This window comes from Brassica rapa, chromosome A06 (assembly GCF_000309985.2).
Source record: "Brassica rapa cultivar Chiifu-401-42 chromosome A06, CAAS_Brap_v3.01, whole genome shotgun sequence".
Lineage (NCBI taxonomy): Eukaryota > Viridiplantae > Streptophyta > Magnoliopsida > Brassicales > Brassicaceae > Brassica > Brassica rapa.
The window spans coordinates 27,892,845-27,918,897 of NC_024800.2; the positions used below are offsets into that span (position 1 = coordinate 27,892,845).

Consider the following 26,053-nt stretch of genomic DNA (forward strand, 5'->3'; position numbering starts at 1 on the left):
TCGAGATGATCCGCCAAGACTGTTTTGCGAGTAAGGCCGTGTTAAAAGCTTGGATATCCCTGATACCAAGACCTCCCAATGCTTTAGGTGCAGTGAGTGTTTCCCAAGCTACCCAACACATTTTCCTTTTTTCCGGGGACTCATCCCACCAGAATCTTGTGAGTGCGGATTGAATGCGCTTACAAAGACTCACTGGCAGTTGGAAACAAGTCATCGTGTATGCCGGAGTGGCGGTTAGGACCGACTTTAGCATAACAAGTTTACCGGCTGGAGAGAGTTGTCGGGAGGACCAGCACGCAGCCTGTTGTCTTATACGATCCACTATACCAGTGAAAAGGTCTCTCTTCCGTCGACCGAAATGTTCCGGGAGTCCTAGATACTTTCCTACTCCGCCCTCTTTCTCAATCCCGAGGTGTGATTTAACACGTTCCCGTATTACCTGCGGGGTCATGGCTGAGAAGAAGATGGAAGATTTAGAAGCATTAATCATCTGTCCCGATGACCTTCTGTATTTGTGAATAATTTCCATCAGCGAGATACAACTAAGGTCGTCCGTGCCAAGGAAAAACATAGTATCGTCCGCAAAAAAGAAGATGATTTATTCGCGGTGCAGGTATCGCCACTCGCAGTCCTGAAAGATGTCCGATGCGCTGAGCTCTTAAGCACAGCCCAGAGAGCACTTCTCCGCATAAGATGAATAAATATGGGGACAGCGGATCTCCCTGACGAATCCCTCTAGACGGGATGATCTTGCCGTGGACTGAGTCATTGATTAGGAAGGAATAGGCTACTGAGGTCACACATTGCATGATCAGGTGCACAAAGGGGGCTGCGAAACCAAAACGTGTCAGAACCTCCTCGATAAAACGCCACTCTAAACGGTCGTAGGCTTTGCTCATGTCTGTTTTCACGGCCATGGAACATCGGATAACGGCCTCCGATGTTTTGAGAGAGTGGAGGATCTCGTGGGTTATAAGTACGTTGTCAGATATGGCTCTCCCTGGGACAAAGGCCGACTGTGTCTCAGAGATGATATCTTGGAGAATTGGTTTCAATCTGAGAGAGAGGATTTTTGTGATCACTTTGTAGGCAACGTTGCAAAGAGCTATCGGTCGGTAGTCTGAAACGAGCTTGGCGCCTGTGGACTTTGGTATGAGCCTGACATAGGTAACGTTGGTGACAGTCGGTAGAAGGTCTGTTCGGAAGAAAGCTTGGATTTCCCGGATCAGTGAAGTGCCTACTGTACTCCAGTTAGAGTGGAAAAAACTTGCTGAAAATCCGTCCGGCCCAAGAGCTTTATCCGGATGGATGAGAAACAAAGCGGTTTTAATCTCTGCAGTGTTAGGTATGGCGCTTAGTCTCGCATTTGCTGACTCTGAGACGCTTGGCCTGATGGCTGAGCCTACAATCTCTCTCGTGTCTCCTTCAGTAGCATCACTGTTGAGCGAAGAGAAAATCTCTGTGAAGTAAGCAGTGATCTGGCTTGCGATTTGTTCTTCTTCATAGTAGGCAATGCCATTTGAATCTTCTATTACCGACATTCTGTTACGGGCTTTTCGTCCTTTGGCCACAGCATGGAAGTAGCCAGAGTTTCTATCTCCTAGTGAAAGCCACATAATTCTACTCCGTTGTCGCCAGAATTCTTCTTCCGCTTTATACGCCAGCATAAGTTCAGCATTTAGTAAGGCGATGAGATCATCATTACCCTGGGGGTCAGTCATGGCCTCGTCCAGATTCTGCTTCAGCTTGTTGATCTTCTCCTTACTGTTGAAATGTTGTTCTCTTGTCCAGGTTGATAAGGCTCGACGACACTGAGCCAGTCTTGAGTTAACGGAAGCCTCTGGGTTGGAGTTCCAGGTATTCGCTATCAGTTCCTTGACCTCTTCATTATCTCGGAGCCTACGGTCGAAGCGGAACAGACGATTCCGCCTGCGCTTAGCTGAATCAAAGACCGTGATTAGGGGCCTATGATCAGACGCTTCAAAACCTAGATACTGACATCTTCCGGAGGGAAAGCTATCCGACCAAGCCGGGTTGACAAGTGATCGATCTAATCTGCAGTACACCAGGTGAGTCCGCCTTTTGCCTCTCCATGATAGGCTAATTCCTGAATGTTGGAGATCGAAGAGGTTGCAGCTGGCTAACATGTTTCGGAACGCGCCAAAAGAACCTTCAGCCCTCTCCGGGCCTCCGGATTTCTCGCTGTTATCTACTATTTCATTGAAATCTCCCGTTAAAAGCCACGCAGAAGTTCTTGTCTGAGCTAGATCAATCAGCGAATCCCAAATAATATTTCTATTAGATACTTCAGGTTCACCATACACGAAGGATACATAGACTGTAGCGCCTTTATACGAAATTACAGTATCAATGAGGTTCTTAGAAGAGGAGATAATCTGCAGGTCTATGTCTTGTCTCCAAAATAGGGCGAGTCCTCCGCTGTTTGGCCTGGCTGGGGGGACAAGAAAATGGTGATCAGGATCGAGGAAGTTCAGTTCTTTGAGAACAAAGGGATCCGGATTCTTTGTCTCCATGAGGAATATGATGTCTAGAGATGCTTGCTGACGAAGCTCCCTAATATGCTGGACTGTCATTGGGTTCCCCAGCCCCCGACAGTTCCAGCTCAGTATCGCTAAGGAAGATCGGGAGTTAGCAGAGGAAAATCCGTCTGCTGTCTCGAGATAGCTGGTATTAAAACGATCGGGGGAGCATTACTTGTCGTTGATGCCCTGTTCTGTCGAGTAGAGGTTCGTGATTGGCGAGAAACTCGCGACGTCGATCCTGGAGAGGCTTGGAGACGAACCAAGTTTCTTTTCTTTGAACCCATGCCAGAATACGATTTTGGACTAAGCCTGATCACATTTCTATTGTCTCGAACTTTCGGAGGGCGGCCCCGTTTCCTTGTATGAGTTTCTGGAACATCCGCAGGACCCTCTTCATGGATAGGGATTTCTGAAAGATTGAGTGTTTGTGGGGCAGCTAAGCTGGCTAATGCTGCGGATGTTGAAGCTTGCAGTATGTGGGTTGCCGTTTCCTCCACGACTCCATTTAGCTCACTCTGTAGGACCCTTTGCTTCCTTGCTTCTCTCTCTACAGGATCTGGACAGTTCATGTATTGGAGAGTGACAACTCGAAGCTCTTCCATGACCTCTTCCCTTGAAGGGATTACCGGGAGAGGAGGAAAATCTGCAACATCCAAGTTGCGCTCTACAGAGGTATGTGGGATGAAGGGGGCACTAGGTGGAGTGACCTCCTGGTTGAGTACCGGTGATTTGGGTCGCCATTGCAGGTTAGGGGATCGATGGTTTTGCTCCCTACGGTTATCTCTCCTACGATCAACAGCTTGGCTGGTTCTTCTCCTTGTGTATGGTGGAGAGGTGTAGCTTTGTTCATTCTGTTCTGCGTCTGGCGTCTTAGCACGTTCCAAAGAAGGTCGAGGTTGGTCTAAGTTTGCAGCGATTTTGTTTCTCGGCCCCGGGGGGCGAAGTGAGGCAGAAGAGACCCTATCTCCAAAAGGTTTGCCATGACGGTCAAGCCTTTGTTGGAAAGGTCTGTAGTAGTTAGCAGCAGGGGCACTTTGTTCCTGGGAGGTGCGTGAGGAAAGGTCGAAATTTCTTGTCTATGTGAATGAGTTGGCAGGTTGGAATCTGTCTTCTCATTAGTAGCTGGAGGGGGCCTCTCTGGGCATTGAGATTGGAGGTGAGATAGTCTGTAGCAAATGGAGCAGTGGTTTCCAAGCTTTTCATAGTCTAGAGTGATGATACTTTCCTCTCCGGAATCAAAATCCATAGCAGCTTCCATTATCAATGGCTTCAAACCATCGACCAGTACTTTGACCCGAGCTGAGGATCTTGTAACTTCATATGTTTCGAGTTCCCCAACTCCAAACCTATGTTACGGACGACCTTTTCGTGCCTAAAATTATATATTTGACGTAAAATCAGGGGAATGAGTATCAATCTTCTCATGTGGCTATTTTTAATTTGTTAGTTTGTTACCAAAAAAATAAGAAAATCATAATTAATTTCGTGTAGATTCGATCCTTTTGGCATTTTTCCATTAAAGTGCAACTGAAAAGGCATTTTATTATCCCTACGTATGTGTGTTCGTAGAATCACGGATCCATTACGCGTTCTCGCAACGCTAAAATAGTACGTAACACATATATTCTTATCTCTGTCTCTTTGACCCCTATATTTTAGTTATAATTCACAAACGCCCCTATAAGTACTGAAAAATCGCTCTAATTGAAATCAACTGTTCAGTTAGCCATTCATTTCACTTTGATATTTCAATATATTTTCTAAATTTTCATTAATAACACCAGTACGTGTCGTTATTCTTGTTGAAAATGTGTACCTCATTAATATATATAAAGAATAATTGTCAGATTATATTCATCCTCAAAGTACGAGGACTAAATATGAAATAAACCTTTTCAGAAACTTTGCCGCGTAAGGAATTTTTTTTTCTTTTTTTGCTAAGAAGCGTAAGGAAATATTTGTACGTGTGTAAAGCAAACTCATCAATATATATCTTCAAACACCTTCGTTATATTTTCTATCTTCCAATTCAGTTTCGACATTTCTCGCTATTCGTCTCGGGTAAAAAAGCTCTCATCTCTTTCAAGTTTTATGTCTACTTATTGATTACTCTGATGTATCTGTTTCATACCATGATGAAAAAGCTTGACGTTAATGCCTCTTTTTATGCAATTTGATTGGGAGTACTTACGTTGATCTCTAAGCTAATCAATGATTCATTACATTCCTGGTTTAGCTCGTTACTTGAATCTTGTTTTTCTGCTTGATCGCCTGATGAAAGCTTGAAGTTCACGCTTTGTTTTTGCAAGTTGAATGGGGTTGGATTATGTTGTTGTTTTGGCCTAAACCAAGTGGTGTTTATTGTCTTTTTGTGTAGGTTTTGTTTGTTGATTGAGAGAACATGGGAGGTGACAAAGACAGAGGGTTTCATGGGTATCCACCCGCTGGATACCCGCCAGGTCCTGGGGCTTATCCACCAGCTGGATACCCACCACATCAAGGTTACCCTCCACCACCTGGTGCCTACCCTCCAGCTCATGGTTATGGAGGTTATCCTCCTGCATCTGGTCATGCTGGTTATGCTCCTACTGGCTATCCTGCTCATCACTCAGGTACTGTATCGTCTGTATTGCCTCCTGCTAACGACCTTTCTAGTCCTCCCCTGTAGCTTGACAGTATCTTAAATGTTTTAAATGTCTCTTTGTTAAGAAGTTTAAAAATAATTGAAGTTGTCTTAGATGAAGTAAGCGTAATAGAGTCTTAAATTTAGTATCATATATGTGGTAGATTTTAACTCAAGAAGATGTTGAAAATGAGTGTTTGTATATATGTCGTTACGATAAACAAAGATTTGGTATCATATTTGGTGTTAGATTTTACTTTAGAAAGAAACAGGAACAAAGTATTTTCTGATATCTTTTCTATTAATAAAGATGTAATTTTAAAATTCATATCTTACTATCATGTGGAATTTTACAATTTATGCCACTGATTTTAAACTAAAACACAAGATCTTATGAATGGCATTTTTATAATTTGACAATCCCCTAGAAATATACACATTTCATCCACCTATTATAATTTATATAGTTTAAACTACAATAATCAACACTAACCGCATACATCAACTAACATATATAACCGGGATACAAAAACACTCATAACATAAAACATTAAAGGATCAGTCTAACACGTTTACCATTTTGTCAAAATAACCCATCCCCAACAAAAAGTGCTTCCACTATATATAATATAAATATATAACCATGTTAAATATTTTTAATTTTAAAGTTAACCTTTTCCCATATATATTAAAGAATATGATAATATAGAAAAGGTAATAATTTTCATAAAATTGTGAGACCTTTTCATAAAATATAAATTATTTTTTGCCAAAAAATATTTGGTAAAATAAATATATTAATATACATACTAATTGTTAGATTAACTCATACAAAATATAATATATAAATGATTTATACAATGATAGATATCGAATAAGAAATAACTTATTTATCATATATTTTTGATTTATTTATCAAGATACAATACAATATGAAAAATGTCACACATATACAAATAATTAAAATCATTGAACAACTATAAATATTTGACACTACAAATTGAAAAACATTATTATTTAAAAATATCCACACAGCTGTGTGGGTCAAAGTCTAATTGTATTGTTTTCGTAACGATAGCTTTGTAGATTTATGCTAACTTTATCTGATTTGTCTTTACTCTTGTTTCAGGACACGCAGGAGGAATCGGGGGTATGATTGCTGGTGCTGCAGCAGCCTATGGAGCTCACCACGTAGCTCATAGCTCTCACAGCCCTTACGGACACGCTGCATATGGTCACGGATATGGCCATGGTCATGGCTATGGTTATGGTCATGGTAAGTTCAAGCACGGGAAGCACGGGAAGTTTAAGCATCACGGAGGCAAGTTTAAACGTGGGCATGGGATGTTTGGAGGAGGTAAGTTCAAGAAGTGGAAGTGATGTAAAAGCCCCTTTGATATGTCTCTCTGGACTGACCAGATGTTTCAAATAAATCACAAACATTATAAGTTTAACTTTCGTCGGGTTAGAGATCGCTGGTTCGAATTGCGATAATTCAGGCTTAATAATGAACATGGTATTATTATATGGACGTGTACTATGAAACTATCTATGGCTTTTCTAATGACATATTCTGTTTTTATAGATTTTATATATTATGTTCTTGTATATATTGATTTTTACTTTGCTCTATAGTAGAAGTGATGAGTATGATCAAGGTGACCTATATAATAGTTTCTGATTTCTTACCCAACACTATCGGTGTATTCAATCAGCAATTTAAAAATGTGAATTTCGATACGTACATAATTTGGGTGATTTTATATATATAATTGTTATAATTTATTACTAATTCTTTAAGTATTATCATTTCAAAACCATGAAATTCTATTTTTCAAAAATAAAAACACCTTAAATCAATGCCTATTAATTTTCAACAGTGGTAAATTTGATGCCACTTTCTAATAGGTCGTTCAATCCATTTACACTAGTGTTTTTAAAATCAGACTGGACCGACCGGTTAAAACGGTTCAACTGTGACTCCTTTATTTAGCCTAGTCCGTTCCAAAACCGAATTTCAAGTTGAACCAGTAAAATCAGCCAAAAACCATTGAAAACCTTAGAACCAGTGACCCGGTTTTGCTGTAAAACCCAGTTTGATATTTCAGTTATATCTCAACTATTGTTTTCAGTGGTTTTCACATTAAAGAAGCATCAGTGCATCACTGTCCTCGAGCAATGTCCGGAGCCACCGGACTCTCCGAAAAAGATGCATGTCTCAACCTTGGAGTGACAATCACCCCTTGCTTCAACCGGAGACCACCCCTCAACATTATGGAGAAAGTGAGGTCACCTTCAACCAGAGCCGTGCTTGGTGAAGAAAATTTAAAGCACTTGCTTAGGGCATCAGTTTTATGTTTGTAGGGCACATTTATACAAAAAATATTTTTTATGGTCAATTGGTAAAACATTTATGCGTGACTTTTTTCTTAAACTTAAACCTAGATGACTATTAATATTGTTAAGATTTCTTTTCTACAATCACAATTTAGTTTTTAAAAATAATTAGTTACAATTATATCTACATTTAGTTTTTTTTATTTTATTTTATTATCTCTATATTTTTCTGAGTTTGTTAATTACCTTTTATATTTATAAAGTGTTAAAATAAAAAGGTATTTTGAATCTAAATCACTATTAATATCCTTAGACCACTTTCTTTTTATATATCATTATTATTTATTTTAAAATTGTAAAGTAAGCTTTGTTAATGAAAATTAATATGATTATTACTGTTAAAGATGATATATATTGTGTGTTGCAGCTTTTACAAACCATAAAATAACAAGTTTTTTGGGTAAACTTTTATTTTATAAAAAAAAATGTATTATTTCATTGCAAATCATTCTGGTAAAATTTTAAGAAAAAAAATTCGCCTATGGCATAAGAATCTCTAGGAACGGCTCTGCCTTCAACCATCGCCAATTGCTCTATTCCAGGGAGATAGAACGATTTAACCCTTTCATACCAAAAATTAGAGAAGCGACGAAAAGAAAACAAAAAAACAAATTATGCAAACTTTAGGAGAGAGAATTTTGGCTATTCAGTGGCTTAACCTCTTTATCTTTCATTTGATTCCATATTTTTAGTCATAGGAGAGAAAAAGAGAGAATTTTAGCCTCTTTATCTTTAATTTGATTCTATAGTTTTTCAGTTACATCGTAAAATATATACATAGCGGTATATTTTTTGTATGTACAGTGTATATCAGGTACGATGTGATGTATGCATACGTACGTAAGCTGTTGGTATATATATTTGATATACAAGACCAGCTTTCTCTCTGGTATTAATGTATGTCCTTTGATTATTAAAATTCCAAATGTCCAAAACTGTATCACAGTTAATAACAACAAAAATCTTTATATATGCATATGTATTTATATATTTTGTTTTTATTACGAAAGCACTGCAGTTGTTTTGCATGTTGCAATTCAGATCTTAAGTTTATTTTAAAAATATTTAGATTAACTCTGTATTTATAGGAATATGGTTATATATAAGACATATTTTTAGTTTTGTTAACTCTGTCTGTTATAATTGTTTTAGCTGTATTACATCATAAATGCATAATATATATCAATTAACAATTGCTAGATTCAGGAGTAGATTCATGAAGACAAAAGAAATATTTTCACAGGGAAAAGATATCTTGTATAAATATGGTTCATATTCACAATTTCATCTAATATATAAAATTATTTCAATATTACTGAACTAATCTAAATATGCTGTGCTGAAATGTTTTGGAATATTTCATACGTATGTATTTTAGTTATGATTTGTTACCGGTGGCAGAACCGTAAACATTTTGTACCGGATCAAAAAAAATTAGTCAGGATAACTTTTTATTTTTAGTGGTACAATTTTTTTTTTTTTTTTTTTTTTTTGGTAAAAATGTTAAGATTATCATTACCAATTTTAAGTTTTTGACAGAATACAGAGATAACAAGAATCAGAAAATTTAAAAGCAACTAAACAACAACTCAAACCGAACCAAGAAGTGGAAGGTACAACCAGCAAAGAGCCCACACGAAAGACCCATCAGAAATGGTACAAGTCGCTTGCCGCAAAAGGATGAACCGCAGAGAATTACGAGATCTTGAGCCCGGGAGAAATTGGCGAACCCGATGAACAAGTCTTAATGATAGGTACAGCCAAGAACAGCTCGCTAATGACCATTAAATCCAGTTCCAACACGCACAAACCACTAACTAGAGACCTAAACTCACCTACTAGCCAGCCGAGCCTTATTCCAAACACCAACAAACAGGCTGCAGATAAACAAACCCTGAAAACAACCACGGGAACTGCACAAAAAAGGGTTGAGAGACAGCCGCCAACCCACACGAAGCTCTCCAAACCTACCAGCCTAATAAGCCGGAAGAGCACATCCACCGGAACTGCTTCGCCATGGCGAAAGGTTCCAGAGCAGGGATGATGTGATCAACACATGGAGACACGAGCACCTACCCAAACCGAATGACCACGCGGAGAAGATAGGACTCACCATGGACAGATTCTGAAAACCAGAGGACTGACCGGCAAACGGAGCAAGAACGAGACAAAGAGGCACAGCCGCAAGGAGAAGGACCGGAGAAGACTCACAGCGGAGAACCACCACAAGCGCTTCAAGAGAGAGGCCGCGAGAGGAGGAAGACAAAGAGGAATCACTTGAACCAAGCCGGATCCAGAGCCATAGACGACTCGTTGTCCAAAACCAGGTCGACGGTGAACGCGCTGAACCAGGAACCGCCGGCTCGCCACACGACGAGAACCAGAGATCCGAGGAACACGCCGACGTGGAACAAACGACGCCGCAACCTCCCGAGCAGAAGCAGACCGAGAAACCGCTTTCGACAAGACACCAAGTGAAAGAGAGAGACACGCGCCGCCGCACCACTTCGCCGGGATAACGGAAAGGGAAGAGCAGGTAGACGAGCAGATCCAGGGCGAAGGAGCCACCTCCTGAAGTCACGCGCCGTCAAACAGAGGGAACCGCCGTAGATCTAAAGGAAAAAATGAACGTCCGGCGAACCCAACCCGAAAAGCCGACCACAACCTCCAACCTGCCACTACACACCCACCTCGCAGAGTCACCAGAGACCAAACCAGCGCCGGAATCAGCCTAGGTCTTCCGCCGGCGAGAGCTCAAACCTCCAGAGACGACCACATATCGGCGGGGAACCAGAGGGGGAGAGAAGGGCAAAAAAGAAGACGAGATAAGGGTAACTAGGAGGAGCCCTCCGGCGTCGGAGAAGGCACGACTCGCCGGAGGCAAACGGCAACAAACAAAGGATCGAGCGTTTAGAGAGAAAGTTAGAGGAGAGAGAAAATCGAGCTTCGGATGGTTAAAACGTAGGGTTTTTGTTGTGCATGTGGTACAATTTTTATTATATAAAAACAAGTATTTTACAAATTTATTAAGTAAAAACAAATATTTTTCAAAAAACGTGGAGCAGCTGACCCCATTCCTTCCTAATTGCCTCCGTCCCTGTTTGTTGCCTTGCTTCGTTTATAATTTTTAAAATTATGAACTCATTAATCCAGTTTTATATAAGAAAACAACATATATAATTTGTTTTTGTATCCGGATAAATTCTACACTGGAGAAATATAACTAATATAATGCTAAATTTGATTTGCTTCTTTGTCAAAAAAAAAAAAACTAAATTTGATTATCTCCCTAACCTAAGGGGAGAAAAACGCTACTGCTACACCACACGCTTGGCTTAAAGCATGTAGGTTAGTATATTAATTTTATGAAATTGTCCGTTTGAATATTCTCATTTACGATGTAATAAACCCAGCATGATTGCACGCCATGTTTGATACTAATTAAATTCAGTAGAGATATGAGATATCATATAATAGTTCAGTATATAATTATAATTAAATTAAATTGAGAAGTCGTACCGCGACTACGTACGACGTACCACGAGCAGGGAAGACGCTATCTACGGCCGCGTAACGATGCATCATATTTATTCGACCGCGTATATGTTTCTTGTTGAAGAAACATTAAATTTGTAATGGGTCTATGATCAGCTTCCCCAACCATAAGTCCCTACTCTACTTTTAGAGTTTATGAGTTTTGTAATTATTAAACGATACGTGGAGATGTAGATATTTCTTCAATATGAAAAAGTCACATATCCTTATCTTGTAAGCGGATTAAGGAGGCCACACAACCTTGATAAGACAAATACCACTGAACTCTGTTTTGATCATAAGTTTATTGATCTGATCTGATTTTGACTGTCTCAAATTCAAACTTAATTTTGCGTCAAAGTGTGTGTAGTTTTATATATATAGTGTTCGTGCGGTGCTGCTTTTTAAGAAAAAAATAGGTTTATGTTTTATTTATCGATTATAACATGATCACATATTAGTTTAGATTTCAAGAACCTATTTATAAAAGTTAGAATTCTTTAACTGATAAAAAAAAAGTCGTGATTTACACAATATCTGGTGTATCAAACTGTTATCCATGGTGGGACATAAATGGTGTAACTAGTATGTTTAAAAAATATTTTAGTTACAATTGTTGTTAAAATAATACTACTTCTGAATATATGTATTAATCTTACAAGATATTTGGTAATAGTTAAAGACTAAATTTTAAAATTTATAAGTAGGCAAATAAATACTCAAAGTCTTTGGTCATAGATCCTCCAAGAAAATAGTTATGTTTTTATTTTACAGGCACAAAGTCAGTTGACATTAGATAGAAACAAAACAAAAGTCAATGGATATTAAAACGTTCTCAAACCTAAAATACTTAATGAAGTTGATCATATTTCTATTTTAAACCTACTTGTATGATGAAAAAATAAAAGTCAAACTTAATTCACATATAATATAATTAAGTTCTTATCACATAGGTTTTGAATAATTTGTATGTCAACCACGTAGGTTTTGACTAATTCGTATAAGGTATTAATAAACTAACTATTTTAGCAAAATAAAATAAAACAAAGAAAACTAACAATATATGGCTGTAATGCACGGTGAACGTGGGAGAGAGATTATTATTTATGAATAATCAAATTAGTAACAAGTGGGTTTACTGTTAGTGATATATGATCATGAATATTTAATCCTGAATGTTTTGTATTGTGTCTTTTGTTTCATGACCACATGGTTATTCCATTCACTTCTTTTATCATATTAAGGTGATGATTGTTTTACTGATTTTTAGATTTTGGTTTCTGGTTTTTAGATTTTGGATTTTGGTTTTTAGATTTTATTTTTTGATTTTTGGTTGTTGTTTTTGCAGTAGATATTATTTTTGAAAAACATGATTGGTTGTTTTAGATTTTGATTTTAGTTTTGGGATTTCCTTTTAAAATTAATAAAATAAAAATATTAGCCAAATGTTTCTTTTAAAATAATAATAATACTGTCATAAAAAGACATATAAATTGTTTAATAACATTATAAAAAATATAAATACAAACTAAAACTATCGTAATTCCTACATAGATACATAAATTTGATAATACATATATTTATGTCATAAATCCATTTTAAAATGAAAATTAATTCTATGTGTAGACTTAATTTTTATACGTGAGTATATTTTTATATTTTATTAAACTATTATATATAAAGGTAATAGCTAAATTTTGTAAACACAAAAATAAATTAAAGTGTAACAAATTTACAATATATAGACTTAAAAAATTAATTAATTTTCTATAACATTTATGTCACAAAAATATAACTAAAATTATTGAATTTTTTTTAAAAAGAAAATTATTTTTTGGTCGTAGAGAAAAACCAAGAGACTTTTGATTTGTTTTTTAAGAAAAAATAGATTATCAAAAAAACATATAAACCTTACATAAAAATAAATTTAAATAACTAATTTTATTTTATTTACAAGTTTTAAAATTGTTCGTAATAGAACTTACTTTTGTATTATATTATTAAACAAAGACTTTTACTATAGCTGATTTTTTTTATAGTAGTTATTGTTTTTATTTCTTTTCATGTGTTAATGCATAAATGTAGAAAAAGTTTAAATTAAAAAAAAAATTGAAAACTATCGTTGGATTTTGAAAAAAACCATAAAAACTTCAGAGAAAAACAGTTATTTGAAAAAACTAGTTTCCCTAGATTATAGGAAATCTATTTCTTTAAAATCTTGATTTTGGTTTCAAAAACCAAAAACTACTTTAGAATCTGTAAACAATGAACCTCTTGAGATTTAAGGTATCGGCTAGAGCCAGAGGTCTCGGAGACACGTACATTTGGGCTTTACTGTCCCCTCGGCATTGCAACGAGCCAGCTCACTCCGAAAGGACAAGAACTCCGCAATGTGAGCTGGAACCTCTCCGCAATAAGGAGAACTGATGAACTTCTGCCGGCGACAAAGTATAAAAAATAAAATTACTAATTACAAAAAAGTTTTATTATTAAATAACTAAAGTAAACGAACTTTTTTTCTTGAACATAGCATCACCAGTTTATTTTTAGTATCATAAATTTCATACCGATGAAATCAAAACCATTCATAATGAAATAATCTAAACTTTAAACTAATTTAATTAATACGGTTTGATTTTATTACAAATTAATTTAAATTAACAAATATTATGTATAATAATTTATGTTATTTTGAAATGTTAATTTATATGTTGGAGTTAAAACAAAACTATTTTGTGCTATTTTATACATGTGGGAAGATTTTTACCATAGAGAAGTGTTTATGTTTCAATTTATGGCTTTTATTGTACTTTTATGGATTTTTTTTTTGCTTAACTGCTTTTATGGATTATTACTAATAATTAACATGAAACAAGTTATAGTACGATTAGGTCGGGTGTGTTGATTTTTTTCTAGTGTGATTTTAACCAACTATATCGTTCTTTTCGTCAATATAAATATGTTTATGTAATATATTATTTTATAAATTGATTTTTTATAGTTTTATTCATTCCAAATAAAGTTTTATTTTTCATATTTTACATTTTTTTTTTTGCTAAAACCAAGATTTGCAGTTGATTTAATATATATATATATATATTATATTTATATTATATACACAATAAAGCATATCAAACAGCAATACTAAATTTGGCATGAATCTTATGATATATTGAGTGATACAAACATTTGAACTTAAAAGAATATGTTTAGTATTATCCTTGTTTGTCAAGTATTTTTAGTATTGGACTCAAAGGTGGTTTATGAGCTTTATCAAACTTAAATGAGCTTTTTTATCAAACTTAACTAGTATGCGTATTTTGTTCAGAAAAAAAAAAACTAGTATGCGTGTATGTAGCGCGTGTGGTTATTTGCATATACCATCCTTCAACTTGCATATACCATCTTCAACAGATTAAAAATAGATAAACACTACTAAAACCAAACATTAGAAGTACATGTATCATCAACCATTTCTATTCTTTATGCTTTATCTCAATGATTATTTTTACTTCTAAAAATATCTTAAGTACAGATAAACACAAGAGGTTACTACTTAGTTGGAGCTACAAATTAAACTAGTTATATAATCCTTGAAGTGTAGGTGTAGCCTTCAATAAACATGGCAAACATTTAATTAAAACCGCCCATTACCTCTCCTTTGTCGCTAGTTAAGAGCCAAATTGCCCCTTTCCTTGACTTTATTCTAATTAAAAAACATATTATAGTAATATAAGTAATTAACGATGGCTAATTCTGGTCAAAATCTCACGCGCTATTATTTTTTTTTCTTCTCCTGCATGCTCTTCGACACGTGCGCTCGTCACTCTTGTTCAAATGAGCTGGCTCGACAAAAAAAAAATTCCTTTTAGGAAACTCCCAGTCCTCTCTCCCCTCCACTGCCTATAAAACCAAATCATCTCTCCCACTTGATTCTCCATTTCAAACAAACCTCCATTAGAGAAAATCCACAAAGATATTTCAAGTGACGAATTGGGTTTTGATCAAAAACTTATATTAATGGATTTCTCCAGCATGTTCCTCACTCTCTTTGTGGCGGCTCTGTTTCTCTGTTTGCTCCGGCTAATAGCCTCCGTCGCCGGATCCCGCCGTAGCTCCTCCTCGCAACTCCCTCTTCCTCCGGGAACAATGGGTTATCCTTACGTCGGAGAAACATTCCAGCTTTACTCGCAAGACCCTAATGTGTTCTTCGCATCAAAACAAAGAAGGTCTAACTTTGCACACAATTAAAAAAAAAAAAAACTAAATTTAAAAATTTGCTGTCTGAAACAGAAAAGTTGACTTTTTATTTATTTATTATATGGTAAAACAGATACGGTTCGGTGTTCAAGACTCATGTGTTAGGATGTCCATGTGTGATGATCTCGAGCCCTGAAGCAGCGAAATTCGTATTGGTTACCAAGTCTCATTTGTTTAAACCAACTTTTCCGGCGAGCAAAGAGAGGATGCTTGGAAAGCACGCCATCTTCTTCCACGAAGGAGACTACCATGCTCAACTCAGAAAGCTCGTCTTGAGAGCTTTCATGCCTGATTCAGTCAGGAACATGGTCGCTAACATTGAATCAATCGCTCGAGAATCACTCAGTTCTTGGGATGGAACTCAACTCAACACTTACCAAGAAATGAAAACAGTAAGCCTCCACATCTTTCGTCACTCTTTGTCTTAAAAACAGAGCTTCCCCTGTTTCTGTTTCTGTCTCTGACACGATCTTTTTGTATCAACAGTACACTTTCAACGTGGCGTTGATCTCGATACTCGGAGAAGACGCAGTCTTGTACAGAGAAGATCTGAAACGATGCTACTACATTCTTGAGAAAGGTTACAACTCGATGCCGATCAATCTCCCGGTAACACTATTCCACAAAGCCATGAAAGCTCGCAAGGAGCTAGCTCAGATCCTCGCTAACATCTTATCTAAAAGAAGACAAAACCAATCTACGCACAAAGATCTTCTCGGATCATTCATGGAAGACAAGGAAGGGTTAACCGATGAGCAAATCTCCGACAACATAATCGGAGTTATTTTCGCGGCAAGAGACACGACCGCGAGTGTGCTGACGTGGATCCTCAAGTACTTAGCAGATAATCCAACTGTCCTAGAAGCTGTCACTGTAAGTACATGTTTTTTTAAAAAAAGGACACTTATGGAAAGTCTCATAAAGGAGTGGCAATTTCATAAGTTGATGAGGTTTTGTTGGGTAAAACAGGAAGAACAAATGTCGATAAGGAAAGGGAAAAAGGAAGGAGAGGGTCTCACTTGGGAAGACACAAGGAAGATGACACTTACTTCTAGAGTCGTCCAAGAGACAATGAGAGTTGCTACAATCTTATCTTTCACATTTAGAGAAGCTGTAGAAGATGTCGAATATGAAGGTATGTAACAAGCATAATATTAGATCATGTCTATACCAATGTGTTACTTACATGTGACTTATGCTAAGTAACATGGTTTCTACAGGATACTTGATACCAAAGGGATGGAAAGTATTGCCGCTATTCAGAAACATTCATCACAATGCTGATTTCTTTTCGGATCCCGGAAAATTTGATCCATCGAGATTTGAAGTTGCGCCGAAGCCGAATACATTCATACCATTTGGGAATGGGATCCATTCTTGTCCGGGAAATGAGTTAGCTAAACTTGAAATCTTCATTCTAATCCATCACCTCACCACTAAGTACAAGTTAGTTGCAAATTGTCATTTTTGACGTAGACTTGAAACATAGTTGGATTAGTCTTCTTTTGAAATTTTTTTTCTTCTTCTTATGAGTGATATTTTTGGTAATTTTCAGGTGGTCAATCGTAGGACCAAGTGAAGGAATTCAGTATGGACCGTTTGCTCTTCCTCAGAATGGACTGCCTATTGCTTTGGAACGAAAACCAGAGGTTGACATGTGAAAATAAATTACAGGAATACCTTTTAGCCTTCGAAAGCTAGAAAGTAATGAATTCTTACCATATTGAGAGATACAATCTATACTAATAAAAGGGACCTTTTGAGGCTCCATAGAGAGTCCACATCAGCGGTAAAAACTTCTCCCAAAAAATGACACGTGGCATAAAATATAGTTTTATATTTTAATATTACTAATTTTCAAAAATTATAAATAACATGTAAACATACAGCATAAAAAATAGAAAAACTACATTAAACATATATAAAATTACCATTTTTCACTTAAAAAAAGACGGCTTATCTTCATAATGTAACATTACCGTTTTATAAAAAAAAAAACATTATATATAATTTCAAAAATAATAAAATATGTAAACATACAACATAAAAAATGGAAATACTACATTAAACATATGTAAGATTACCATTTTACATTTTTATTTTTAAAAAATAATATGTAAACATTAAACATATGTAAGATTACCATCTTTCACTAAAAAAGACGGCTTATCTGCATAATGTAACATTACTATTTTGTAAAAAAACATTATATATAATTTCGAAAATAATAAATAATATGTAAACATACATCATAAAAAATGGAAATACTACATTAAACATATGTATGATTACCATTTTACATTTAAAAATAAAAATAATATGTAAACATACAACATGAAAAAAATGGAAAAACTACATTAAACATATGTAAAATTACTATTTTTCACTAAAAAAAAACAGTTTATCTCCATAATGTAACATTACTATTTTATAAAAAAAAAACATAAATATAACTATTTGACTATTTGTCCAAGTTTTTCTATAAAACATTGCCGTTTTACATTAAAAATGAAAAAATACATTAAGATTTAAACATCTATCTTAAAATATAAAATATAGATATTAATAAAATATAAAGTATAAGAAAGATAAATACATAATATATAGAAAAATAAATAATAAGTAAATATTATAAATATATAAATATACGAATTATATATACAATAATAAGTAAATGCACAATTTTAAAAAAATGGAAAGAGTACATTAAATATTAAACATCTATCTTAAAATGTAAAATATAGATATTAAGTAAATAGAAAGTATAAGAAAAAGAAATACACAACTTAAAAACAATGGAAAAAATTATATTAAGATTTAAACATCTATCTTAAAATATAAAATATAGATATTACGCAAATAGAAAGTATAACAAAAGGAAATACACAATTTAAAAAAATAGAAAAAGTACATTAGTATTTAAACATCTATCTTAAAATGTAAATCTATCTTAAAATATAAAATTATTAGTAAATAGAAAGTATAAGAAATAGAAATACACAATATAAATAAAAATAAATAATAAGTAAATATATAATATAAGTAAATACCCAATTTAAAAAAATGGAAAATTACATTAAGATTTAAAAATATATCTTAAAATTTAAAATATAGATATACGTAAATAGAAAGTATAACAAATAGAAATATACTTTTTAAAAAAATGGAAAACGTACATTAAGATTTTAACATCTATCTTAAAAAGTAAAATAAAGATATTAAGTAAATAAAAAGTAAAAGAAATGGAAATAAACATTTAAAAAAATGGAAAAAATACATTAAGATTTAAACATCTATCTTAAATGTACATATATCTTAAAATGGTAGTAAATTATATAAAAATGAAAATACCACATTAAACAAAACAAAAATTAAAATGTACTCCCTCCGTTTCAAAATAGATGATGTTTTAGAGAGTTTTTGATGTTTCAAAATAGATGATGTTTTCATATTTCAAGGTATCTTTTAACTTTATCAAAAACTGTGTAACCAATTATATTTTCTAGTATGTTTTGTGATTGGTTAAATAATTTTTAATTTATATTTTAGTGATACTTTTTAGATAAAAAACAAGTTTTTTAATATTTGTGTCCCAACCTAAAACTTCATGTATTTTGAAACAGAGGGAGTCAAGAAAGTCCATATAAAACTCATTATTCCATCAATATCAACCTCACATATCAAGGAAAACTTCAAAGCACTCGAGCAAAAAAATGGTTCTACCATCAACTATTACCGTCCCAAAAACCCTTAATGACTTTGAAGGAGATTTTTTATAACAACGAACTTTTTGTTAGGTGGATTCATTGTTGGGAAACCCATAACTTCCAAAAGCCAAACTTATTCATGGGAATTGAATTGCTTTCATAGACTCAAAGGTATTCTTACAAATTTAAATTAATCTAATCCATCATTTTATTGTTAATATTCATACTAACTATTTCATGATCAAACTATTACAGTTAATAACCATTCAAGCATTTATCCCGAAACACTTCATTCCACGCCGAATCAGGTATTGGTTCATGTTGGTTTAGTATTGTTTTTGGTTTATTAACAGGTTTAGGATGGTCCTATTGTAAATATAATTTAAGTTAGTTTAGCATATATTATGCTTAAAATAACTTAAATTAAATAATAGTAATATTATGCTTAAAATATAATCTTAGAGAGTTTTCAAATATAGTTTATATAACATTATAGGTGATGAATTTAATTATTAAATTCGTTTATTACTTAAAACTAAGTTATTTTAAAAACATACTGAGTTATAAATATCAATGATGGATTGGTGAGTATAACATGAAGACAAAAATATAAATATTTGATTTTCAAGATAAGAAATTCAGCTTTTACTCAGTTACTCAATATATAATATCTTAAATTATTTTTTTAAAAAATATACATAATTTATATATATAGATTAATCTTCCAAACTTAAACTATTATATTATATATGAATAATGTTTTTAAATAAAAATAATTTCTGATTTAAAAAGAAAATAAAAAACAACAAATGGTTATTTTCAAATAATGGATATAATTTACATTATACTATCATTTAACAAGTATTAGATACGTTTTGATATATCATTATTTTCTATTTCCAGAAAACAATAAATTGTTAAACATCAATATCATCTAGATTAAGTATACGAACAACACAAATTCAAACATCACAAAAAATATTTACATAAACATTATAATACAATAATTTGATCAAAAAATACAATTAAAACAATATTTAAAATAATAGTTATATACTTAATATCTGAAAATCAAAGATATTTTTGCTAAAATTGTACTTACCTGGCCAAGGAGATCGACCATCTTTTTACGGATCGATTGATTGTTGAGCATGTGGTCGATCCGAAAATACTCTACAGTTTAATTTAATATCTAAAACATTTATGTTAACACTCAAGAGATAGTTTTGCTAAATATGATAATTAGATAGCCAACAAAATTACAAAAAATATTTAAATAGTAAAAAATATGTTAATTTAACGTGTTAAAATTTAAAAATAAATTTTAATTATGACATGCATCTTAACATTTATATAAATATATATCATAACCTAAATATAAATAATTTAACAACTTAAATTAGAAAAAAATAAAAATCCCGGGCGTAGCCCGGGTTAATCCCTAGTATACAAAATGAGAAGGGAACAAGAAAGAAAAAAAATACAAACGGAACTCTCAAGTGTACATAGATTTCAGTTATATTCTATCTTTATAGAAATTTTTGTTTAGGTTTAGGAAATGTAGAGGATTAAATAGGTTACAGAGAATTTTAATGTTATTTTGTTCTTTTATGTCATTTCTCTCAATTGTAAATTCTTTTGTTATCGATGTAATGTATATCGATTTATGGAATTAATAATGTTCAAGGCAAGTTTCCAACAAAATTTGCAGTTTGTCAACAAATTCTTGTTTAATAACTAATTTTGTTAACTTCTTTTATCATTTCGTATAACAAAATACTAACTAAATTTTCCATGTATGATATTTGGAGAATTTTCATGTTTAGTACATTGTTGATATTATTGTTCATGTTTATCATCACTAAAGAGACATTTTAAAAAATACATACTTTATTAAAATGTAAAAAATTCTTATACTCTTGTTCTATATATATATAATAAATAATTATTTAAATAAATAAAAATATTTAAAAAACATTTTTAATGTTTCTGAATTATATTTTTTCAAATTCAAACTTTTTATAATTTGCTTTTTTGAAATTTGTTTTTTGAAAGTTTTTTTTTTAATTTCTTAATGAAATTCGAAAATATTTTTGAAACAATTTTTAAATTTTTTAAAGTGTTTATTTTTATATATATTAGAATACTAAACTCCACATTCTAAAAATCATATCATATACCTCAACTTTAAACCCTAAGTCTAGATTAGTTTACCCTAAAGTTATAAATATTTTTTTTTCTTTATAAAAATGAAGATAAAATAGTTAAAGTAAACATGAAAAGTGGTATTATGAATGTGATATTTTTGGCAATTTTCCATGATATTTTGTGTACAAAAATCATTAAACAAAGTTATGGACCTTTTTCTTCTCTTCATCCTTATTTCAGGCATTTTGTAACCATTTCCAAAGGCAATTTCAACCAGGTCAAGGTGCACATCTCGCTGCACAAACAAACTACAGCGGCGGAACCGCAGCTACTACCTAAACTTGGATTATGGTTACTGTGGTGGAAGAGGCCGATCGAGGAAGTTCTGTCTCCCTTAAAATGGTGTTGTTGGTCACTCGCATTCTAGCACTCTGTTTTGGAGTTTAGTTCTTTCGGGTAAAGAACAGCTTTATGGTAACCAATATCTCAAGATTTGTAGGCATTATCATATTGGCTAGTTCGAAGTTCCTTGCTTAAGCCTCAGGAGAGAATGTTGGTTCTCCATGTAGAGCGACACAAAAGTAACATGAACCTTTTGGTATATGCAAACCATTAAATATAGATAAACTTTGTTATTTAATATTCTAATATACATATAAACATAAAGCAAATTTTTAACACTTACAAGTTAAGAATTTCTCTCTTTATATATAACGAAAAAGCACATAAGGCACTATATTAGAAGATTCCTTAAACTCTTGATGACTACAAGCTTTATACAATTATGTAAGTTACTTGCAGAGCCCATCTTCGCCTTTACACCAAGGGAAAGAAAGATACCAAGGCTTTCTCCACCAATTAGTGTTAAGTAACCTATATCCTCTCTCATACCTCTCACCAAAAGAGCCAAGAACTTGGTCCCAGCCTGGATGCTGTCTCATTAAATCAACCAAAACCCCAGACCGAGAGCCACATAATAATGCCAAGATTGTCATCTACCCATGCTACAAGCCCTTTCATCTGGTGTGCCGGCATCATCTGTGCCATCATATCTATTGCTGTGATAATTGGTGGCATTGTAATCTTCGTTGGTTACATGGTCATTCACCCGCGAGTTCCCATCATTAGTGTTGAGTATGCTCACCTCGACCTCTTAAAGTAACGGGTTTCCACAACTCTTCCTCCTTTTCTTTTTTTTTTCTTGAAATCTTGAGCATTAGCGATCCGTTTCTTGTGTTCTTTGCTTTTATTGAACCAGGTATGATATAGTTGGAGTCATGCAGACGCAGTTGACGATTGTGATTCGCGCAGAGAACGATAATGCTAAGGCTCCTGCTTTGTTTGATAAAACCAATTTTAAGCTAAGCTATGAAGGTAAAATAATAGCGTATTTAAAACAGGATGAGTTCGTAGTTGCTAAAGAGAAATCAGTTTTCTCTCATTACGTGGTTCAGTCATCTCCAATACCATTGAGTACACAAATGAAGCAAGCCATAGACTACGCGATTAAACAAGATGTGATTGTTTTCGAACTTAAAGGTGGGTCAAAGGCTCGATGGCGAGTCGGGCCAGTAGGATCGGTCAAGTTCGAATGTAACCTTAGCTGTGAGCTTAGGTTTAGACCGTCTGATCATAATTTCATCCCATCTCATTGCACTTCTTCTCATAAGCATTAGGAACTCTCTTTGTCTCTCATTTGATTTTTCTTTTTAAACTTAGTTAATTAGTTTTAAAAAAATATTTTTGGGGCCGGTTTTTTATTTTTCTAAAATAAATGTAATAAACTGTTTCATAATATTATCAAATGAACAATCTTGCCCTCTCTCCCAAAGATGTAAATATAGAAGAAAAATCATGATATTGGAGTTTTCTTGTCACGAAGGAAGCTTATTTTTCATCCTTACAACATAAAGTTACTTTATCGAAACTTTATATTCTTTTAGCCGTGGAAAGCATAAACACTTGCGTCACGGCACTTACCTACTAACTACTTTTTGGGGGAGGTAAATTGTACTATATTTTACATGTAATTAGGAGTTATTGTATCTTGGACTTGGAAAACGCTGGACTTAACGAAGTTTTGGGCCTTGACCAGAGCCGGGTCCTAAGGTTTGGCATGATAAGACTACGTTGAGAATAATGCTTGGAAACGAAATTTTTATGAGAAGTCATATTTCTTGTGAAAGCAACCTGAAGTAATTGCTTTTGTCATGATTAACATTTTTACTGGATTATTTTTTTGACTTAACACAATAGGATATAATTTACAAAAGAAGATTACAAACTTAAACAAACCAAAACAAAGTTCAAACAACGGTTCCACGTGAGTAACGTGAGAGTTCGCGTAATAATAGTACTTACTTTTCTTTTCACTCAAACCAAATCTAGTTAAAATCTCGGGAAACACGACTGGTGCGAAAGGAGAAGACTTTTCCAAGAAGACACGCGTCTATAGATGAATGGTCTGTTATTCTCATTAAATACACATCAATGGAGGCTAACCTATCCACGATATTTAGATTTAGAGAGAACAAATCTTTGCCAGATATGGTAACTGTTCTCTCTCTATCTCTCTTTCTTCTTTCTATCTTTTCAATTGAGAGAGAGAGAGAGAAGAGAAGGTCCGAGGAGGAGGACTAAAAAGATGTTACGGCGGCCTCTGACTCGCTTGGTGCAGGTCGGGAACTGATTGGCTGACACCGCCACGTGGCTTTCCATGGTTGGCTTGTGAGCAGGGATCGGATCCCGCCTTGTATCAAGTGAATCCGAGTCCGACGTGAAAGAAAAAAAAAAGTCCACAGCTTTCAGATCTGACACACTCATCAAATATCTTGTAATTGGGGATTTATTCTTCTTTGTTAATCTTTTAATTAGTTTTCAAGCATGATGATTAATGGCTATGTTCTTGAAATTTCAGGATCTAAGGTGTTTCTTAGCTATATATAGATCTCGTATTTGAATTCTTCATAGGTTAAAGATTGGTTCATTGAGTTAGATTTTTGTGATGCACACTCATGTGTTGATTCTGAATCTCGAAGCTTTATGCTTAATGGGGGTGTTGAGACTTTTGAATCTCAGGTAAGTTCCTTCTATTGAATCTCTGAGTTTACCTTGGTCATCTGAATCAAAGTTAATGATGCTGTCGGATTCGAGTTTATCATGGATCAGAATAGGAGTTTTTAGCAAGTTTTGAAGAATCTTTTAATAGAAATTAAAGTTGATTTCCATTTTTTTTTTCAGATTCGTTTTGGTTTCGATAATGGTTTATTTCGAATAATATTAATAGTTTCCTTTTCGGATAGTGTAAATATAGAAACAAAATGATGCACAGAAGCATATAGTGTTAACGTGTCTGTGTTGGTTATTGTGAAGGATTATGATTGTTGCTAATGTATGACCGAGAGAATCTTTTTGGTGAATGACATAATAAAGCTGGATTGAACAGAGGTGGAGAAAGATGTAGTTGCACTCGAAATACTTTATTTGAAGTTGAGAGTATGGGTTTATTTTTGTCAATCTGATTCTTTTTTCCTTTACCCTAAAATTACTTTAAACCTTTGTTTTAATTATAAAAGTCACGCATGGCTAAACGCTTTAATCCTCTAAACCCCTGGTTTCGTTTATATACTCTCTTCTCTGATGTCAACACACCGTTAGTAGTAGAGTTTCCTATAATTTGAATAATCTTCTTTTGGTGTTGCTTTAATCACAGTTGTGGTTTAGGAGTTCTTGCCTGATCGGATTTAACAACGCACAATTTTTAAGGTTAAATTACTAACGATCCATTTCTAAGTTCTTCTATGCTCTTCTAACTTATCAGAATACAATGCTGAAAAATCTGAATCTTATCAGAATATGTCTGTAATAGTACAAGAAAAATATGTAACTTTGGACCAAAGTTAAATGACATCATTGAAATCGGATTCGAGCAATTTAGTCAAAAGGTTTTAGGTGCAACACTTCCTGCCCCGTCAATTACCCATTAACTATCTTCTTGTTCTTTTTTTTTCTTCAAAATATACTTTACTACTGACTAAATTCGGTTTAATCCTTTAGTTGTTGCCATGTACAAACAATGATATTCAAGGACAGGACCGAACTCCAACCTAAAGGCTTAGTATTAGATTATTACATTGTTTTCTATCTCCTCTTTACCTGTATTATTTTTGAGGTAAAATACATTTTTTTCATTTTATTATTTATAATTAACAAAAAAACGTGTGCAAGAGAGCATCTTATTTAAAAATGGACTCTCTGTACCTACCAATGACTGACTACTTGTAAGCATAAGTTGCCAATATATATCTGAAAAAGTAGATGCTCTACTTGAGTGGGTTCAGAATAATTGCATTTAACTATTTAAAAATTAAAACCAAAACCAGTATAAGACTCGCCTGTATAATTTTAAAAGTAAATAAATTATGAATGAGGTTTAGATTTTACCTAAACATTTGCAATGAAAAATGTGATAATTAGTTACTCGTATAGAGTGTAGGGGTTTACATATCTAATATCAAATTTAGTCCCTGTGAAGAAGAGGTACATTTTTTTTTGATGTTTCAAAGTTCAAGCAACGACTTGCTTTAAATCCCCTAAAACCCTACAACTTCTATCACTCAATTTTGATTTCTACTCACTCTTTATCTCTGTATATGTCACCTGCAAAAACATACAAATAATTTTAAGAACCACAACTTTAGCAATGTAGACATGCGAGATTGATTGTATGTTAAATCTCACCATGTATACGTTTTATAAAGTAGTCCAAGTCTGTAAAGCAAATAGATCCTTGAACAAGAGGAGAAGGTTGGCTATAAGTGAATAAATATAAGTGATAGCTA

The 26,053-nt window shown here is 33.8% G+C and overlaps 3 protein-coding genes and 1 non-coding gene across 6 annotated transcripts; all 4 read left to right on the top strand.

Moving 5' to 3' along the window:
* The first annotated feature begins 4,422 nt into the window (after positions 1-4,422).
* LOC103827805 (glycine-rich protein A3) lies at positions 4,423-6,759 on the top strand. The gene is made up of 3 exons (XM_009103359.2): positions 4,423-4,604; positions 4,921-5,155; positions 6,296-6,759. Exons 2-3 carry the CDS (start codon positions 4,945-4,947, stop codon positions 6,544-6,546), a joined length of 462 nt encoding a protein of 153 aa, XP_009101607.1. The 5' UTR covers positions 4,423-4,604; positions 4,921-4,944; the 3' UTR covers positions 6,547-6,759.
* A 2,042-nt stretch (positions 6,760-8,801) lies between these two features.
* Positions 8,802-20,755, top strand: LOC103827806 (abscisic acid 8'-hydroxylase 3). The gene is made up of 7 exons (XM_009103360.2): positions 8,802-15,326; positions 15,431-15,749; positions 15,844-16,230; positions 16,327-16,492; positions 16,578-16,803; positions 16,913-17,094; positions 20,511-20,755. Exons 1-6 carry the CDS (start codon positions 15,118-15,120, stop codon positions 17,016-17,018), a joined length of 1,413 nt encoding a protein of 470 aa, XP_009101608.1. The 5' UTR covers positions 8,802-15,117; the 3' UTR covers positions 17,019-17,094; positions 20,511-20,755.
* LOC103827807 lies at positions 19,325-25,537 on the top strand. Of its 3 annotated transcripts, XR_004448269.1 has the most exons (4): positions 21,016-22,370; positions 22,471-24,045; positions 24,130-24,290; positions 24,585-25,537. XR_004448269.1 is itself a non-coding variant. In XM_009103361.3 (3 exons), exons 2-3 carry the CDS (start codon positions 22,192-22,194, stop codon positions 22,886-22,888), a joined length of 597 nt encoding a protein of 198 aa, XP_009101609.2. In that variant the 5' UTR covers positions 19,325-19,372; positions 21,453-22,191; the 3' UTR covers positions 22,889-25,537. The 3 variants fall into 3 exon arrangements, 1 of the variants encoding a protein (XP_009101609.2); XM_009103361.3 differs by adding an exon at positions 19,325-19,372 and having other exon boundaries at positions 21,453-22,370; positions 22,471-25,537; XR_004448268.1 differs by having other exon boundaries at positions 22,471-24,977; positions 25,269-25,537.
* On the top strand, positions 23,860-23,992 carry MIR168A (microRNA MIR168a). The gene has a single exon (NR_128642.1). It is a non-coding gene; the product is annotated as a microRNA MIR168a (primary transcript).
* Positions 25,538-26,053: the final 516 nt, after the last annotated feature.